General features: G+C 30.5%; 5 protein-coding genes across 11 annotated transcripts; 2 read left to right on the top strand and 3 right to left on the bottom strand.

Moving 5' to 3' along the window:
- Positions 1 to 330: 330 nt before the first annotated feature.
- LOC109863887 (mitochondrial import inner membrane translocase subunit Tim8-like) lies at positions 331 to 1,524 on the bottom strand. Of its 2 annotated transcripts, none has more exons than XM_020444545.1 (3): positions 1,401 to 1,524; positions 669 to 762; positions 331 to 502 (listed from the first exon to the last, which is right to left on the bottom strand). In XM_020444545.1, the coding sequence occupies exons 1-3, from the start codon at positions 1,415 to 1,417 to the stop codon at positions 332 to 334; spliced, it is 282 nt and encodes a 93-aa protein (XP_020300134.1). In that variant the 5' UTR covers positions 1,418 to 1,524; the 3' UTR covers position 331. The 2 variants fall into 2 exon arrangements, with proteins under 2 accessions (XP_020300134.1, XP_020300133.1); XM_020444544.1 differs by having other exon boundaries at positions 669 to 765; positions 1,401 to 1,523.
- A 98-nt stretch (positions 1,525 to 1,622) lies between these two features.
- Positions 1,623 to 2,628, top strand: LOC109863886 (ATP synthase subunit g, mitochondrial). The gene is made up of 2 exons (XM_020444543.1): positions 1,623 to 1,763; positions 2,275 to 2,628. The coding sequence occupies exons 1-2, from the start codon at positions 1,724 to 1,726 to the stop codon at positions 2,532 to 2,534; spliced, it is 300 nt and encodes a 99-aa protein (XP_020300132.1). The 5' UTR covers positions 1,623 to 1,723; the 3' UTR covers positions 2,535 to 2,628.
- Positions 2,629 to 2,710: 82 nt separating this feature from the next.
- Positions 2,711 to 8,296, bottom strand: LOC109863885. 2 transcript variants are annotated; one of them, XM_020444542.1, is made up of 11 exons: positions 7,983 to 8,294; positions 5,298 to 7,330; positions 4,977 to 5,224; positions 4,640 to 4,856; positions 4,409 to 4,561; positions 4,132 to 4,296; positions 3,843 to 4,031; positions 3,582 to 3,759; positions 3,148 to 3,485; positions 2,940 to 3,076; positions 2,711 to 2,871 (listed from the first exon to the last, which is right to left on the bottom strand). In XM_020444542.1, the coding sequence occupies exons 2-11, from the start codon at positions 7,302 to 7,304 to the stop codon at positions 2,721 to 2,723; spliced, it is 3,783 nt and encodes a 1,260-aa protein (XP_020300131.1). In that variant the 5' UTR covers positions 7,305 to 7,330; positions 7,983 to 8,294; the 3' UTR covers positions 2,711 to 2,720. The 2 variants fall into 2 exon arrangements, with proteins under 2 accessions (XP_020300131.1, XP_020300130.1); XM_020444541.1 differs by having other exon boundaries at positions 5,298 to 8,296.
- Positions 8,297 to 8,422: 126 nt separating this feature from the next.
- On the top strand, positions 8,423 to 12,355 carry LOC109863895 (brahma-associated protein of 60 kDa). 4 transcript variants are annotated; one of them, XM_020444559.1, is made up of 7 exons: positions 8,423 to 8,783; positions 9,282 to 9,403; positions 9,529 to 9,707; positions 10,097 to 10,442; positions 10,620 to 10,817; positions 10,895 to 11,153; positions 11,315 to 12,355. In XM_020444559.1, exons 2-7 carry the CDS (start codon positions 9,290 to 9,292, stop codon positions 11,719 to 11,721), a joined length of 1,503 nt encoding a protein of 500 aa, XP_020300148.1. In that variant the 5' UTR covers positions 8,423 to 8,783; positions 9,282 to 9,289; the 3' UTR covers positions 11,722 to 12,355. The 4 variants fall into 4 exon arrangements, with proteins under 4 accessions (XP_020300148.1, XP_020300150.1, XP_020300147.1 ...); XM_020444561.1 differs by having other exon boundaries at positions 8,423 to 8,837; positions 10,112 to 10,442; XM_020444558.1 differs by having other exon boundaries at positions 8,423 to 8,837.
- A 64-nt stretch (positions 12,356 to 12,419) lies between these two features.
- LOC109863897 (dehydrodolichyl diphosphate synthase complex subunit NUS1) lies at positions 12,420 to 14,992 on the bottom strand. 2 transcript variants are annotated; one of them, XM_020444562.1, is made up of 4 exons: positions 14,559 to 14,992; positions 13,202 to 13,321; positions 12,652 to 12,898; positions 12,420 to 12,551 (listed from the first exon to the last, which is right to left on the bottom strand). In XM_020444562.1, exons 1-4 carry the CDS (start codon positions 14,845 to 14,847, stop codon positions 12,461 to 12,463), a joined length of 747 nt encoding a protein of 248 aa, XP_020300151.1. In that variant the 5' UTR covers positions 14,848 to 14,992; the 3' UTR covers positions 12,420 to 12,460. The 2 variants fall into 2 exon arrangements, with proteins under 2 accessions (XP_020300151.1, XP_020300152.1); XM_020444563.1 differs by having other exon boundaries at positions 12,652 to 12,859.
- Between the last annotated feature and the right edge of the window lie 149 nt (positions 14,993 to 15,141).

Below are 15,141 nucleotides of genomic sequence, written 5' to 3'. Positions count from 1 at the left end.
TTATATTTTGAATGTGGACAATTCGAATGTGCTTTACTATTTTTTGTCACAAAATAGTAAATTAAAGATAATGAATATTATATAGTTTAATGTACAAGCAAGTTTATATAGAAAAAGATTTCTAGAGGAAGAGCTTTGTGACTTATATAATAAAAGATTTTGTTAATTCTTTTTTTTTAACGGTTAGTTTCTCACATATCACAATACTTATACAAAGTGTGTGAAATTACATATATTTTTCTTTATATGATTTACTAATGATACATAAAAAATTCAGTATAACTTTAATCAAAAAAAAGTTTTATATTTCAAGAATATATTTTACAAATTCTCATTTTGCTACAGAGTTTTGTAATAATTGTGCAAAACGATTAGTGACAAAGAGAGAAACATCTATAAATCTATCTACACAATTATGTATACAGGTTTCTGTACGGCCATCCAATTTACTTCCTGGTTTATCGACACATTTATCCCAGCAAAAGTCATTGAATTCATGGATCTAAACAAATTTTCAAGTTTTGTATAAATTATTTTTATCTCATAGTAAAGTGTAATACACATTTATATTGTGTGTATGTATACATATACACACATATAAGACAAAATTAGGTATAAAAATTAATTCAGTGCTTTGTATAACTTTTATAACTATTTTATATATTTACTTGTGCGTTAAATTGCGCTTTTTGCTTTTCGACCATCAGAAGCTCAGCTAATTCGGGATCAATTCCTTTAATATTCTCATTATCGGAAAAAGAGCTGCTGTTAAATAAAAGAAAATATTCAGTTTTATGCCCTCGTTTCAATTTAGACATATTTATTATTCAACCATGCTTAATTTCGATAGATTTGGGCTCAATCGACCCGATTTTAACAACAAAAAGAATCTAAAAAAAGTATCTTAATTATGAAAAAATGTAAAAACAATGTTGCTTTCTATATTTAAAATCAACCTTGTTTAAGGCGAATGTTTAGCAAATTTTATTTTAAAAATAATTATTTATATTTTAGTTTTGTTATAAATTTAAAGTACTATTTTAGCGCGAAGTACAGCACGTACGCATGTGATCGCAGAACAGGTACACGTGACTACAGGCTTGCAGTTGTATGCAATAAAAATGACAGGTTTCATAATCTAACCTAACTTAACCTACGAGATCAAATTTTATTAATTACTCGCTTTACGGGACAGATCGACACGTTTTTTTTGCGGATTCTTTTTATGTATAAAAAAACTGCGTCGAATGAGCTTACATTCAACAATCGAAAGTAATTGGTGATGCATTATAAATAATTACATATCAGTTTTACTTATCGAGTCTTGTATATTCAAAACGGAATCTAATAAATACAATTTTATTGAAAACAACGGGAGGGCAGAAAATTGAATATTTTACCTAAATGAGTCTGACATTTTTCGAAATTGTAGCAATCGATTTAATTAATAATTTAGAACAGATAAAAATGTTTTATAATTATATACACTCCAGAAAGCACAGAGTATCACTAGCACACTATTTGCAAGCGCAAGCGCGGTATAATGTTGTCCAATTCGTGCAGTGAAGAAATAGAAGGAAGTTGAGACAAGAGAACAGTTGGGTCTTAAAAGAATTGAATCGTCGGAGTACAACACACACATTAGACCAAACTAACCAAACCTCCCCAGCACAATCATTTTCTTGATTTTCTTTCTCAAAGGTATTTAAAGCAGAAAGGCACAATGGCAAATCTCGTTGGAAAAGTCACCGGATTGGTAAAAAGTATGAACAATGTTTTTTAAGATTTTATTGTTAAAGTGTTTTAAACAAAAGGTTAAATTTGTTTCATAAACGCAGCTTATTATGTAACTTATATTTGCTATAAAATTTTTATAGCATAATGATTAAAATATACAGATTTCTCATATGTAATAGTTCAGTGTGTTGACAATTGGTTTTTGTCGAAACCTAGTTTGTAAAATCTTGTTCGTTCTGACAACTTGAATTTCAAGCACACTTTCATTAAGGTTAAATCTCTTACACGGTTAACAAATTGATCTATATACTCTTTTATTGCAAGTAAATTAATAATCAATGCAAATAAGTCTACAAAATATTTAAAATGTTTTCAGAAATTATTTGGTTTTAGAAACAACAATATATTTAAATGATTTCTAACTTAAATCTCGTATTTACTTTAAATTAAATGTTGAATCTTAATGTACATATATGTATACATGTGTCGTGTTTGATAAAAAAAAAAATAAAACTGAATAATGCATATTAATTGCAGCTAGTATTACACAGGCAAAACCTGTGCTGAATGTGTGGCAACAATATGCCAGAGTAGAACTCACACCACCCACCCTAAGAGATATTCCTGAGATTCGTAATGGTTTTTCCAAGTTGATTAATTCTGCACGAACTGGACGTTATCGTGAAGTCACTGTACGTGAGGCTATTGTAAACACGTTAGTGGCTGCTGAAATATACTGCTGGTTCTTTGTTGGAGAATGTATTGGAAAGCGACACTTTGTTGGATATGATGTATAAAATATATCATGTATTTAATCTTTACATAGATAATGTATAAATTTATAGACATCTGCTCGTAAAAATATACAAAACAATGTAAATCTCAAATGCTTTCTCTGTCCAATAAGTGATTGTTTTAGTAAATATCTTTTGGTTTGTTAAAAATCGATTTATTTTTTATACCATATAAAATTAGAAAAATGATTATTTCAGTGTATGTTGAGTTGCAAACTGCCATATGCAAATTGCAGCAGTAACATGAACATTTAACGATCGTATTATACCTACTTGAGGTATTTCTAAACATGTGTCAAAGAGAGGTATAAAGTTAGCAGGTATACCATCTTTCTCATTCCTGCAAAAATCATTCTTAATTACACAAACGTCAACAAATATATTAAAAGCAAAACTTTATATATTTACCCTAAGACGAGAATTGTTTTTTTAACAAATTTCGCTTCAAGTAAATTTATACTATTGGCTGTTTGTTCAATACCAATTAAAGACCATCCTGCATCTTTCTTTTTTAGCAAGTATTCTTGTAACTCATGTGGCTTTATCTATAAATTTTAAAATAGTTCAATACTAGTGTGTTATTTGTATGATTGATGAGTTTTAAAAATAAAATTACCTGCAATATATTTATCCATCTTTCGGCAGATACGCTGAGGGACTGAAATTCTTTGTCCTTTACATGACTCGCATTTGCAATAACCAATGTTTTAACTCCAAATATCTCACATGTTCTAGCAATTCCGCCTAAATTTGACGGTCGACTAACAAAAGATGCTACAACTATTAAACCCTCTTCCTCTAAATGTAAATCTTGTTGATATTTGGAGTCAATCATTGTTTCAAAAACATCTCTATATAAAGGAGTTTTAGACTTTGATGGGTCAATTTTCTTTTGAATATCATGCAAACCTTCTGAATATGTTTCAATATAATTTGTCAGTGATTCCATATCATCTAAAATATATATACGTATATATACACTTATGTTTTTTATGTGCACTTATAATTTTCTTACGAATTATGTAATATTTCACTGCTCTTTTCATTTACCTGCAGAAGATTTTGTGAGATATGTGGAAGTTTTAGTCTCGGATAGAAATGAATTGATATTATAAAGCTGTAGAGGATGATGATCGTTTTGTTTAAATGCAAAAGCTTCAAATACATCTGGACTAATCAATTCATCACAATTTACATTAGTTAATCGCGGTAATTCAAAATAAATCGTCTACAAAACATAAAATAATGAGCTAAAAATACATGTTATCTCTAAATTTTTAAAACTTTTTGTTTTTAAGATGAACTCTATACCTGCAAACTGTAATCCTTCATCGGATGAAAATTGGAAAAGTAAAAGTCGTCCTGTATCCTAGCTGAATTTTTTGTTGTACTTTCTTGCTGTAAATTAGCCACAGCTGCTTGATAGATGCCTTTGTATTCCAATATACTATCATTACCATTTGTCTTTTTGATTAGATCGCACAATTGAATTAAAATAAACTACATTTCAAGGAAACCAAATATATGTGATATTAGAACATAGAATACTGATAAGGATACATATTGCAGCCCTCATTTCAAATTACTAGACTTTACTTACCTGATTATACAAACGCACGTTAAATTGCTGACCTAAACAGCATTGTGCTACATATGGCAGAGCGGTTTGAATGAAAATCTTCTGACTATCATTTAACAGAAGTCGTGCAACATGATATACAATACTTGACACAGAAATTGTGCATCCCGGTCGTCTTTCTATACTCTAGAAAAATGCATTGTTTACACATGTAGAGTAAGAGACAAAATAACTATTCAAAAAACCAAAATTTTTTATAGATCTGTAATATTTATATTACAGATCTTATTCAAAATACCTCTGCAAATAATTTCCATAGTTTGTCGTGTAGATTAATATTTTTCGTAAAGATTCGTATCATCAACCATTCCTGCATCAATCTCACACTGTGTTGATTGCTTTCCGAAAAAATAAAATCGCTTATTTTATCCTGCAGTAGAGCAACAAATTCCTACAAAGCAAAATTATCTGTAATTTCTTAGGTGAAATCAAAAAATAATTTTTGAAACATGTAAGTTAATGTACTCACTTTACTTAAAACTGGTTCTAACATTAATAATATTTGCATCAGTCTGTGTTTTAATTTATGTATATAGGAATCGTTGAAATGTCTTTTGTTTTTGTACTTGTCTAACATCTCAAGTATACACGATACAATTGCCACATTATTTGATTTTAAATGACTGACTATTTTATGTAATAATATAACAGCTTGCGCTCTTATAGCAGTATCGTTACTTTGATCCCTGTTATATCAATTTAAGATTTTAATTTTACTAACATTTGTGTTATACGTATAAAACAAAATTGTTGTTAATATTTTTGTCAATATTATAAAATTTACAATATTGATAAAAGATGCTTACAATGCAAGGATGTGCTTTGGATAATATTTCATTAAATGCTTGGTGATAAATAAATAAGCATGATTTTCAACTCTTTCATCACGTCGGAGCACAGAACCATGCAGCAGACAACTTAGTAACGGTTCTTGTAATTTTGTCAAATTATGTGCGTTTAGTTTTTCCAGTTTAGAAAGTAATATTCTTTTGAACCTTGTAAATGCCTTTTCGAACTTTGATGTATCATCTTCTCCTAATAATTGACTAATGAACTGTCAAACACAAAAGATAATATGAACAATTTTGAAAAATATAATACATGTTTTTATATTACACATTTCTTACTTTATTTATGAATTCTATAGTATTAGGCAAGAGAAAGAAATTATCGTTAACAATAACTCCAGTGAGATTCTCTATTGCTGTCCAGTAAATATTGTTTTTTTTACTATCAAGAGTACATCTCCAGCATAGTTCCAGAATATATTCCAAAGTTTCTCTATCATTTGTGGCGTTGATAGCTTTATTGTCAACTAGTACAGTCAGTACCGTTGCTACTTCAGAAATAGTTTCTATTCTACTTAGCTCAAGAAATTTTAACAGATTGGATAACAACACTGTAGTGGAAATCCATGAATGTATTGGAGAGTTAATGAGATATTGATGCACAAGTTTTGAAAGAAGCAAGTAATACTCCGATGCTACTTTTCCTTTTAAATTTTCATCAGAAGCAACATCAGTACTTGCAGCGCTCGCATACATGTTCAATACGTGTTCCGTAAAGAATTTTGTCGCAAACATCGAAACGGATATATTTTGAGAAAGATATAAAATATGCAATCCGTACAAATATTGAACACTGTAATGTTGCGCATTTTTTAATAAACATATGCTTTCATTTTGGAGCTCTTCTATATAATTGTTCACCGATTTCTTTGGCATGAATAACTTTGCCTTAGCAATATGCGGAGATACAATGGCTGTGTATCTCATGTAATCTTCGTAAGCCAGTTTTGTAACCATCTTTCTCATATTTTTAATTAAAAACATAAAAGTGATGTGTATATTTAATGATATTAAGTCTGCTATGCTATTGGAAGATTCATTTGTAGATAAATTCAGCATATGTGACATAAATTCTGCTACATTGATACTTGAATCAATATCAGCATAAGGTCTCATATCGAATTTACTTAAAGTATACAGCCAAATACTTAATGCTTTTTCTGCAGAGCATTTTTTGTCAGAAAGTATAAGGTTCGAGTCATGTAATAGATATACCATCAATGCAAATGTTCTGGAATTTATTTTAGAGTCAGTATATTTGTTTAAATATTTCGCACAAGTATTTCCTACGAAAGTTATGGCTTCTTCTTTTGTTACTACTTCTTGCAACCACACTGTAATGATATTCCAAGGATTTGTTCCTCTTACAAGACTTTTCCCAAAATGAAATGCAGCTAAAGTATCAGCAAGCACTTCCAGATTATCTATTTTTCGCACGTAATTAGGAATAGTTCTCAAAAGTTCAATTTGTGACGCAGTACGCAAAATATGAGAATGCATGTTCAAATTTATTTCTACTAAATTCTTAATGCTCTTCAGTTCAGTAGCCTGCCAATTAGCATTTATCTTTTTGTGCGAAACAACTCGTAATGCATGTAGTACGTAAAATATTGCTACAGGTCCCCAGGTTTCACGAGAACAAATTACGTTAAAAAATATATTAAGTAAAGTTTTCTTCTCTGCGTATTCAAACAACGTTGGAAGTTCTCTTACAATTGTCGGACACTCTTCGTCAGGTTGACACTCATAAAGAAAACTATTATTGAGAACCTTTACAATTGTTTCAATAAAATAATAACTAAATATATTCTCGTCTAATTTGCAAATATACGATACTCCCCACTTTACAATATTATTGTTTTCATGATGTAAAATCTTCTCAAAAATGCATTGCAACAAGTGAAGTTCAAAACACCAATTGCAGGTTCTGTGCTCTTTGCTAGCCTTTACTAAACTAGTTACATGAGTAAGAGCTGGTGCTACCAAGTGTTGTTGTTTTTCCTCTAATGCTTCATATACCAAGATCTTTTGTTTACTGCAATTATCAAATTTTCTACATGGAACGCATTGTTTCAGGTTTTTGTCAAAGATTTCCTTTGGTGCATCAACTTTACTAAGAAGATCAATTGTATTTTTCATTATATATAATGCTTGCTTGCGATATTGTTGCAAAGGTGATTTCAAACCTTCTAGCGTTAATATCCAGAATCTATCTTTTGTGTAAATGTCATAATATTGTACACAAGTTGATTTTGCTAAATGTGATGTGAAACATATATCCATCATAACACTCCAGACAGTGAGAAATTGTTCTAAACAGAAAATTTCGTCCATGATATAATTCCATAATGGAGATAATATATACTTAGGAGGAAATGTTTTTGTTAACATGGAGAGCATTGAAATAAACGATCTCCATGGTGGATTTTCTTTTACCCTTATCCATGACTTTACAATGTTTAGATAATCCAAACTAAGATCTTTTAACTCTTCTTCGTTATCGCTTGTCTTATGAAAAAATTGATGCAAATACAAAGATTCTAATACAAATTCTAGTATCTTCATATACATAATACTAGTGTCCCGGCTAGCAGTATAGATATGGTTCAAGCAAAGAAAATTTCGCAGATGCTCCTTAATTGACTTAACGTTGCAGTAAAGTGTTGTTTGTAAAATGATTATATCACGTAAGATCAACATTTCCGAATCATTTCGCAAATGTTGAATTGGAAAAATAGATTCGATACTAGAAAAGCAGACGTTTTCCGCATCTTCGGGTATTACATATTTCTTATCGTCGCAATTTTTAGCGACGTTGAACACAATTTGATATTCGTAACATAACAGCATTCGATGAGTTTCGAGTTTACGTATATCCAATCTTTCTCGAGTCATTTCATCGTTATAAAGGCGTATTAAATGATGAAGTACAAAGAATACATTATTGTCAGGTTTGTCACTCACAATATTTTCAATTGAAACGTCTAATGTCGGAAAATGTAAATAACGATTATGTAGATCCATTTTTTGTGTAAAGTATTTAATTCTTTTATAGTATGTCTAATGTTTGTTAACTACTTCTGTGTCACCATCCCGCAGCACACGTGCTCAGTACTACTGAAGCGTGAAGTGTCAGTTTTGATGGTTCTCAATGGGAAAATAGTATACACTAATAGTATACACTAATAGTATACACTAATAGTAAAGGCCTATCACATATGTAAGTCGCAGGCACAGATCGAAAGTAACAAGTCTTGCGGAATTGACTAATCACGTTGGTCAAATCGGCCAAACAACCAACGCTGATTTGGCGCGAGAATCTAGGGATGAGAGGGGCTGTTTTCATTAGCGGTAAACAGCGCCAACGAGCGCCGTAAAAACTAACTGTAGCAAAGACTAGAGGACGCCTGCTGGTAAGGATTGGTTTGTGCAGACAATAACCGTCGTATCAAAACGAGTTTATAGTGAATGTGGGAACGAAAAGATCATCGAAAGATCTTATAATTGACTAATTTTGTCATAAATTAACGTTACTGGTTGCGTAAACCAGATTTATGGTTACTTGTTTGCGGCGCGTGTACAGTAGAGTGTCGGGCAACTTGTGCTAAACAGTGGAGAAACAAAAAAAAAGTTGAGTCAAGGAAACAGCTTGTCTCGAAGCTTGAAGCACTAGAGATTGTGTTGTTGATTCTCCGAATAGCGTTGGTAGTCTTGCATTCGTATCGCCAATAGCGTCTCTCTCCGGACGCATCCTGTATATCGCAAGTAAGCGGTGGTGAACGTATAAAGTGTAATCAAATTGAAAAATAACATTAAAAGGTTATTTTATAAAAATTTGTATTTTATGTAATGCTCATTAGTGCCGTATGTGTTAGTCGAAAAAAAATTACTGTTTCTTTTATATATAATTTTCTGTAAAGTTTGATGATTTAATACTATCCGCTATAACAAGTATGTTGGTTTCAGATCTATACAAAACTGTTCTGTGATTTCTTATAAACTTACACATTGCTTTGTATAGTTTTACATATTATCGTGATTATAATACATTTTGACGATATAATCTGCAATTTTATAAGCATTATTGACAAATTCTCAGATACATTCTGATTATATTGCATCTGTGCGGTTATGTCGACTACTATTATAAATGTTTTATGAAATCCGGACATGCAGTTTTTGTTCTTTATGTTTCTGACTATTACTTTTCTCTGAGATTTCTGTTGTATAATATTTGTTACGTGTATGTTTGTTTTTAAAAAGAACCAGAAATGGCGCAGAGATTTCCTGTACCAAACACAGGGAGCAATGGTCCTCCTCCTCAACGATATCCACCATCTTCGGTACCACCAAATCTACGTCAATATTCAGGACCTAATTTTCCTGTATGTATATATTTTTTAATTCTTATGCAATTAGAAATAGTATATACAAAGGATTATAACAATTTTTTAATAAAAAAATGTTTATCTCAAGAACAATTTTGTAAAATTCTAATTTTTTTTTGTAGATGCAGCAAAGATCTGGATTTACTCCACCTCCACAACTGGCCAATGCTGGACCTGGTCCTGGAGGAATAATGAGACCAAATCAGCCTTATTCAAATATGCGACAAGGGCCAATGCCTACTCCACCTGTTGGTGGAAAAAGAAGTGCAGATCAACGTATTCCTATGTCACAGCAAAAACCGTAAGTATAATAATTATGTAAATATCATTTACTTTTTGCAAACACTAATTTCTATTGATCTTTATCTCATTAACTAATATTTACATTATGCCAATTTTGTCTTGTGATAAAATCTTACTCTATTTTAACAGTTAGATGCTTTGTTTTTCTACTTACATATTCTTTGCATGGTTATATCTTATTTTGTTAATTTTTGTGCATACAACAATACTATTTTTGTATGCATTTTTATTTATATTTTATATGCGTTTTTATTTATATTTGCAACTGGCAATACATTATTCATACTTTAACTAAATTTGATCAGGAAAAACCACTGCCCATCCATGGCTTAACAAAATTATTTATAATTTCTGTGTCTATGATTTTTTTCGAATAAACTCATTTAGGTATTTTTGGAACAGTGATTTTTCACATTCCACATCAAAGAAAAAGAAGAAATTGGCAGACAAAATACTACCTCAGAAAGTACGTGATTTAGTGCCAGAATCACAAGCTTATATGGACTTGCTTGCATTTGAAAGAAAATTAGATGCAACTATAATGCGGAAACGTCTCGATATTCAAGAAGCTTTGAAACGTCCAATGAAACAAAAACGAAAATTGCGCATTTTTATCTCAAATACGTTCTATCCGGCTAAGGAAGCAAGTGAAGGAGAAGAAGGATCTGTGGCATCTTGGGAGCTTAGAGTCGAAGGACGTCTATTAGATGATACTAAAAATGATCCTAATAAGGTGGTATAAAAATAATTGTAATATTATTAGCAGTAATAGACTTAATTAATATTTAGAAAGCATTTAATTTTTCTATTTAAAAAAATCTCTGTTTAAAATTATGTGAGAATACATATATACGCGTTCTTCTTTTGAAGAACACGTATACATATACGTAATAGCTTGTTTCTTCTGCAGGTGAAACGAAAATTTTCTTCTTTCTTTAAAAGTTTAGTAATAGAACTGGACAAAGATCTGTATGGACCTGATAATCATTTAGTTGAATGGCATCGCACATTAACCACTCAAGAAACTGATGGGTTTCAAGTTAAAAGGCCAGGAGATAAAAATGTTCGTTGTACAATATTACTTCTTCTCGACTACCAGCCACTCCAGGTACTTTTTCACATAAAAATAAACACTTTAAAATTACATAAAATTCATGAAATTTCAACTATTTTTGTTTATTCTAGTTTAAATTGGATCCACGATTAGCACGACTGTTAGGTGTACACACGCAAACACGACCTGTCATCATATCTGCACTCTGGCAATATATAAAAACGCACAAGCTTCAAGATAGTCATGAGAGAGAATTCATTAACTGTGATAAATATTTGGAACAAATATTTGCTTGTTCTCGAATGAAGTTCGCTGAAATACCGCAACGATTGAATCCGTTGTTACATCCGCCCGACCCCATTGTAATAAATCATGTTATAAGCGTCGAAGGTGAGAGAAAAATTAAAAGAAAATCAAATCACTTTTAACAAAAATATTACTAGTGTAAATATTTTGTGTGAGTTCACGAATTAATTATTATTAACTATATTACACAACTTATGTAAAATTTATTACAATATGTATATATATATTTAATGTATATTATTCAGGAACGGAAACAAAACAAACCGCGTGTTATGACATTGATGTAGAAGTCGACGATACGCTGAAAACACAAATGAACAATTTTTTACTATCGACCGCGAGCCAACAAGAAATCCAGAGTTTGGATAATAAAATACATGAAACTGTTGAAACCATTAACCAATTGAAGACCAATCGTGAATTCTTTCTGAGTTTTGCCAAAGATCCACAACAGTTTATTAATAAGTGGATCATTTCTCAAACTAGAGATTTGAAAACCATGACTGACGTGGTAGGCAATCCAGAAGAAGAACGAAGAGCTGAATTTTATTACCAGCCATGGGCACAAGAGGCAGTGTGTCGTTACTTTTACACAAAAGTGCAGCAAAAACGAGCGGAATTGGAACAAGCATTGGGAATCAGAAACTCGTAAAACTATCAGAACTATATTTGAGATCTCTCATTTATTAAATCTGTGTAAGATATTTGTGTTTATTCTTCTTATAACATAACAACGGTATTATATAATCGGGTTTTTAAAATATATAACGTTTATATTATTGTTTGTAATATTAATTGTAGATTGCGCGAATAAAATTGCATTTATCACACGAAATCACTACTTTTGTGTGCAAAAATAAAGGTATACAATTTTATTCGTATAATACAAACTGTATATATCATGTATGTATAATTTGTGTTGTGGAACACAACGAAAATTTTTATAGAATTATAGTCAAATTTCATTAAACTGAAATCTGCTAAAGTAAAATAATTGCGAGATTGAAAAAATTCTTTTCAATTCTTTTCAAAGTTTACTTCTCTTCTAGCGCTGACACACTAATCAATCAATTTGGTTAAAACTTTGGAAGGGACCAGTAAGAACCAAACGTTGGTAATGATACTATATTACTGTTATAGTTACTTTGACTTTAGTTCGATTAAAACGCGTTTGGCTAAATTCATTTGTTAACATTAGAGGCTATTATCATATCATTTAATTATATTTAGTCACAGATATTTACACATCTCTATCAGCATTTGGCTCTTATCGGCTCTTCAAATTTTTTTGTTTTTAAATATAAGAGTCCATTTTCTTTAATTTTATTGAAATGCACTTTGTTTTATCAAAATGCAACATTTTTTTTTGTATAAATAAAGATAGTTACACATCATTTTCCATATCGTTGTACACATTTACCATATCTCTCTAAGAGACATGCAAAATCTTTTACCGATACATTGACGTACAGGGGCAGCATTCTGAAACAAAAAAAAAAAAACAAGTTAAACTGATTAATTTAAAAACGTATGAATCTTAGGAGGAAAAAAAGAATATTAACAAATATTTTTATAATCTTACAAAAATTCTGTCGTTCTTGTATGCCACGGTAGAAGACCAAATGTAGAACAAATATGACCATATATTAAAGCAAGATCAGGATCTGGCATTCCTTTTATTTGTAACTTTTCAGTGATTAGTTGGTCCGTAATTTCTTCTGGATCAAGATTTCCAGAAGACACAGCCTTTGCCAGGGACTGCGTTAACGCTATTATTTTTCCCCTACCATCTATATCAGATAGTAATGATACATTTATTTTTGACCTGTCTGCAATTAAAACATTGTTGTGCATATCAATGACTATTTGATGAACATAAGTCTATCTTTTATGATTTTGCAATATAAAGTTTGAAATAGTAATTTTACAATTGCAAAAAAAGAACTATTGCGTAGTTTGCGCTATCATAAATATATTCTAATTATTGTTTTATTTACATTTTTATCAACACACGTAACATGAGTCACATTTTCTTTTCTTCACGTCTACTATTTCAAACAGTTTTAGTTTTTAAGTTTGAAAATAAATGGTTTTTATTTCATTAAAATATGAGAAAAAACTAGATATCATACCAGTTATTCCATTTTGACCAGATGCTTTTGTATGTGAATTCCAAACAATATGTTCTACTAAATCAGGCCGTTTTTTCTCAAATTCTCTTCTGAGATTGGTTTCGTTTTTCTTCAAGAAACCTGAAAAAAAAATAATATAAAATAATGTAAAATGATATATAATATAAATACATAAGTAAAAATATACACAGCAATTATATTTTTTAGAAAGTTCCAGTTTTTCTCTTAAGATTTATTGTATATTTGTAAAGAGTTTTCTATTTTTCAATGTATTAATTATATTTGCACATGTAGTATGCTTATTTTATTTCATTTTATTAACTATTTATAATAATAGTTTTATAATTATAAAATGTTAATAGCATTAGTTTAACTTACAGCATGTGAATGTGGTGTATTATATTATGCATTATATATATTTAATACCAAAAATACATTATTACATTGTTGTTAAAATGCAATGTTGATCTGAGTTACTGCTGTGAGTAAAAAAGTACTTGCAAATTTGTGCTTACATACATTTAAAGTGAGGAATATGCATGTATGAATAAATTTAATTTCAGAACCTAACCGAATTACATAAACATGTAGAAACAAGTGTAGAATAACATAAGGAAAAAAATAAGAAATTTAAAACAATAAATTTAACATGTTTAACATAAATAATATTCATGATGCAATATTGCATCAGTAAAAATAACATTCATATTTCATTATAAAGTGATTTTATTCACCTAAAATATTGTTATCAACAATAGTAACTACTACACAAAATACAAATAATAACAAGAGCAAACAAAGAACATCATTATAAGAATTGTTACATTTATAAAATGTAATATTTTGTTTTGATAAAAACTTGTAACATATATCTGATCACACAAATTATTGATGTTATAATCTTCTATCATTATAAAAATATTTTTTAGTATACTTTTTTAAAGAATTTGTGTAGAATATTTATAATATGTATAAATGTATAAAAAAAATAGTGTATACATATGAAACATGTAGCAATATAAGGATATGTGAGTATATAGATTATTGTAATGACAGAGTCACAAGAATAAGTCAAAGATGTAATCAAACATACTATAATTGACATAAATGGAAGCAATTTACATTGAACACAATCTATGTTTACATCAATCATTATGAGTTGACTTACTTTTTCAACTCATGTTTACAACTTTATAGACAACAATCTTTGTGCTCAAGACTTTAATTTGCTACTTGCTAACTTAATACAAACTGATGCAAACACATAGACACACAGAAACGAGAGAGATGACTCTTTTTTATTATATCTTGCAGATTTTCACATACAGATATAATTAGACTAAAATCGTTTTTTTACCATTACGATCAAAGAAGCTGATGTAAGGTATATCAAGTGTAATGCACCATCCAATTATACGCACACAGTCCAGAACCGATTCGTCGCACAGTCCAAATACAATCACCAAGTGCTTGGGTGTCTTGTTTCTTGCGAGTGTTGCGAAATGGACAAGCGTATCGAGTTCTGATGTCGTGCTCGCAGCGGAGATGCACCATCGATGTAACGCAAAACACGCGCAGCGAATTGTCTCATACAGGTTATACAAAAACTGTATAAGCACTAATAACATACGTAAAAGCGCGTACATGCTGCTGGTGCGCGGTTGTGTGTCTATACTGTCTATACAGCATAATCACATGAAACGTGGCGATGAAATAACACTTTTGAAAACACCCGGTTTATAATGAGACAGCCCGCGTTCTACCACGCTGTCTCGTATAGATAACGGCCAATTATCGTCAGCTGACACTAAAGCCAACAGCACACGATGCGTTTTTGTCTGCTGAATTGTCGTATTTTCGTCGTGTGGACAGAAGTGGTGCCGGCCACGGACAAAAACGCATGGTACCGCTGGTTCAAGCAAATCAACCAATCAGATCGA

Source organism: Pseudomyrmex gracilis, unplaced genomic scaffold (assembly GCF_002006095.1).
Source record: "Pseudomyrmex gracilis isolate BER0280 unplaced genomic scaffold, ASM200609v1 scaffold_14, whole genome shotgun sequence".
Lineage (NCBI taxonomy): Eukaryota > Metazoa > Arthropoda > Insecta > Hymenoptera > Formicidae > Pseudomyrmex > Pseudomyrmex gracilis.
The sequence above is the reverse complement of the archived record's forward strand: the minus strand, read 5'-3'. Positions and strand labels throughout refer to the sequence as shown.

Bases quoted from the DNA above. Each gene is read 5' to 3' on its own strand.
- LOC109863887 (XM_020444544.1), bottom strand. The intron at 503-668 runs GTAAATATATAA...AAATTTGTTTAG, and splicing joins AAGCGCAATTTAACGCACAA to ATCCATGAATTCAATGACTT.
- LOC109863886 (XM_020444543.1), top strand. From the start codon at position 1,724: ATGGCAAATCTCGTTGGAAAAGTCACCGGATTGGTAAAAA. The intron at 1,764-2,274 runs GTATGAACAATG...TATTAATTGCAG, and splicing joins AGTCACCGGATTGGTAAAAA to CTAGTATTACACAGGCAAAA.
- LOC109863885 (XM_020444541.1), bottom strand. From the start codon at position 8,042: ATGGATCTACATAATCGTTATTTACATTTTCCGACATTAGACGTTTCA. The intron at 4,857-4,976 runs GTAAGCATCTTT...TTGATATAACAG, and splicing joins CCAAAGCACATCCTTGCATT to GGATCAAAGTAACGATACTG. The intron at 3,760-3,842 runs GTATAGAGTTCA...TATGTTTTGTAG, and splicing joins TGAAGGATTACAGTTTGCAG to ACGATTTATTTTGAATTACC.
- LOC109863895 (XM_020444559.1), top strand. From the start codon at position 9,290: ATGGCGCAGAGATTTCCTGTACCAAACACAGGGAGCAATGGTCCTCCT. The intron at 10,443-10,619 runs GTGGTATAAAAA...TTTCTTCTGCAG, and splicing joins CTAAAAATGATCCTAATAAG to GTGAAACGAAAATTTTCTTC. The intron at 11,154-11,314 runs GTGAGAGAAAAA...TATATTATTCAG, and splicing joins TCATGTTATAAGCGTCGAAG to GAACGGAAACAAAACAAACC.
- LOC109863897 (XM_020444562.1), bottom strand. From the start codon at position 14,847: ATGTACGCGCTTTTACGTATGTTATTAGTGCTTATACAGTTTTTGTAT. The intron at 13,322-14,558 runs GTAAAAAAACGA...TTTTTTTTTCAG, and splicing joins CAGCTTCTTTGATCGTAATG to GTTTCTTGAAGAAAAACGAA. The intron at 12,899-13,201 runs GTATGATATCTA...TTTTAATTGCAG, and splicing joins TGGTCAAAATGGAATAACTG to ACAGGTCAAAAATAAATGTA.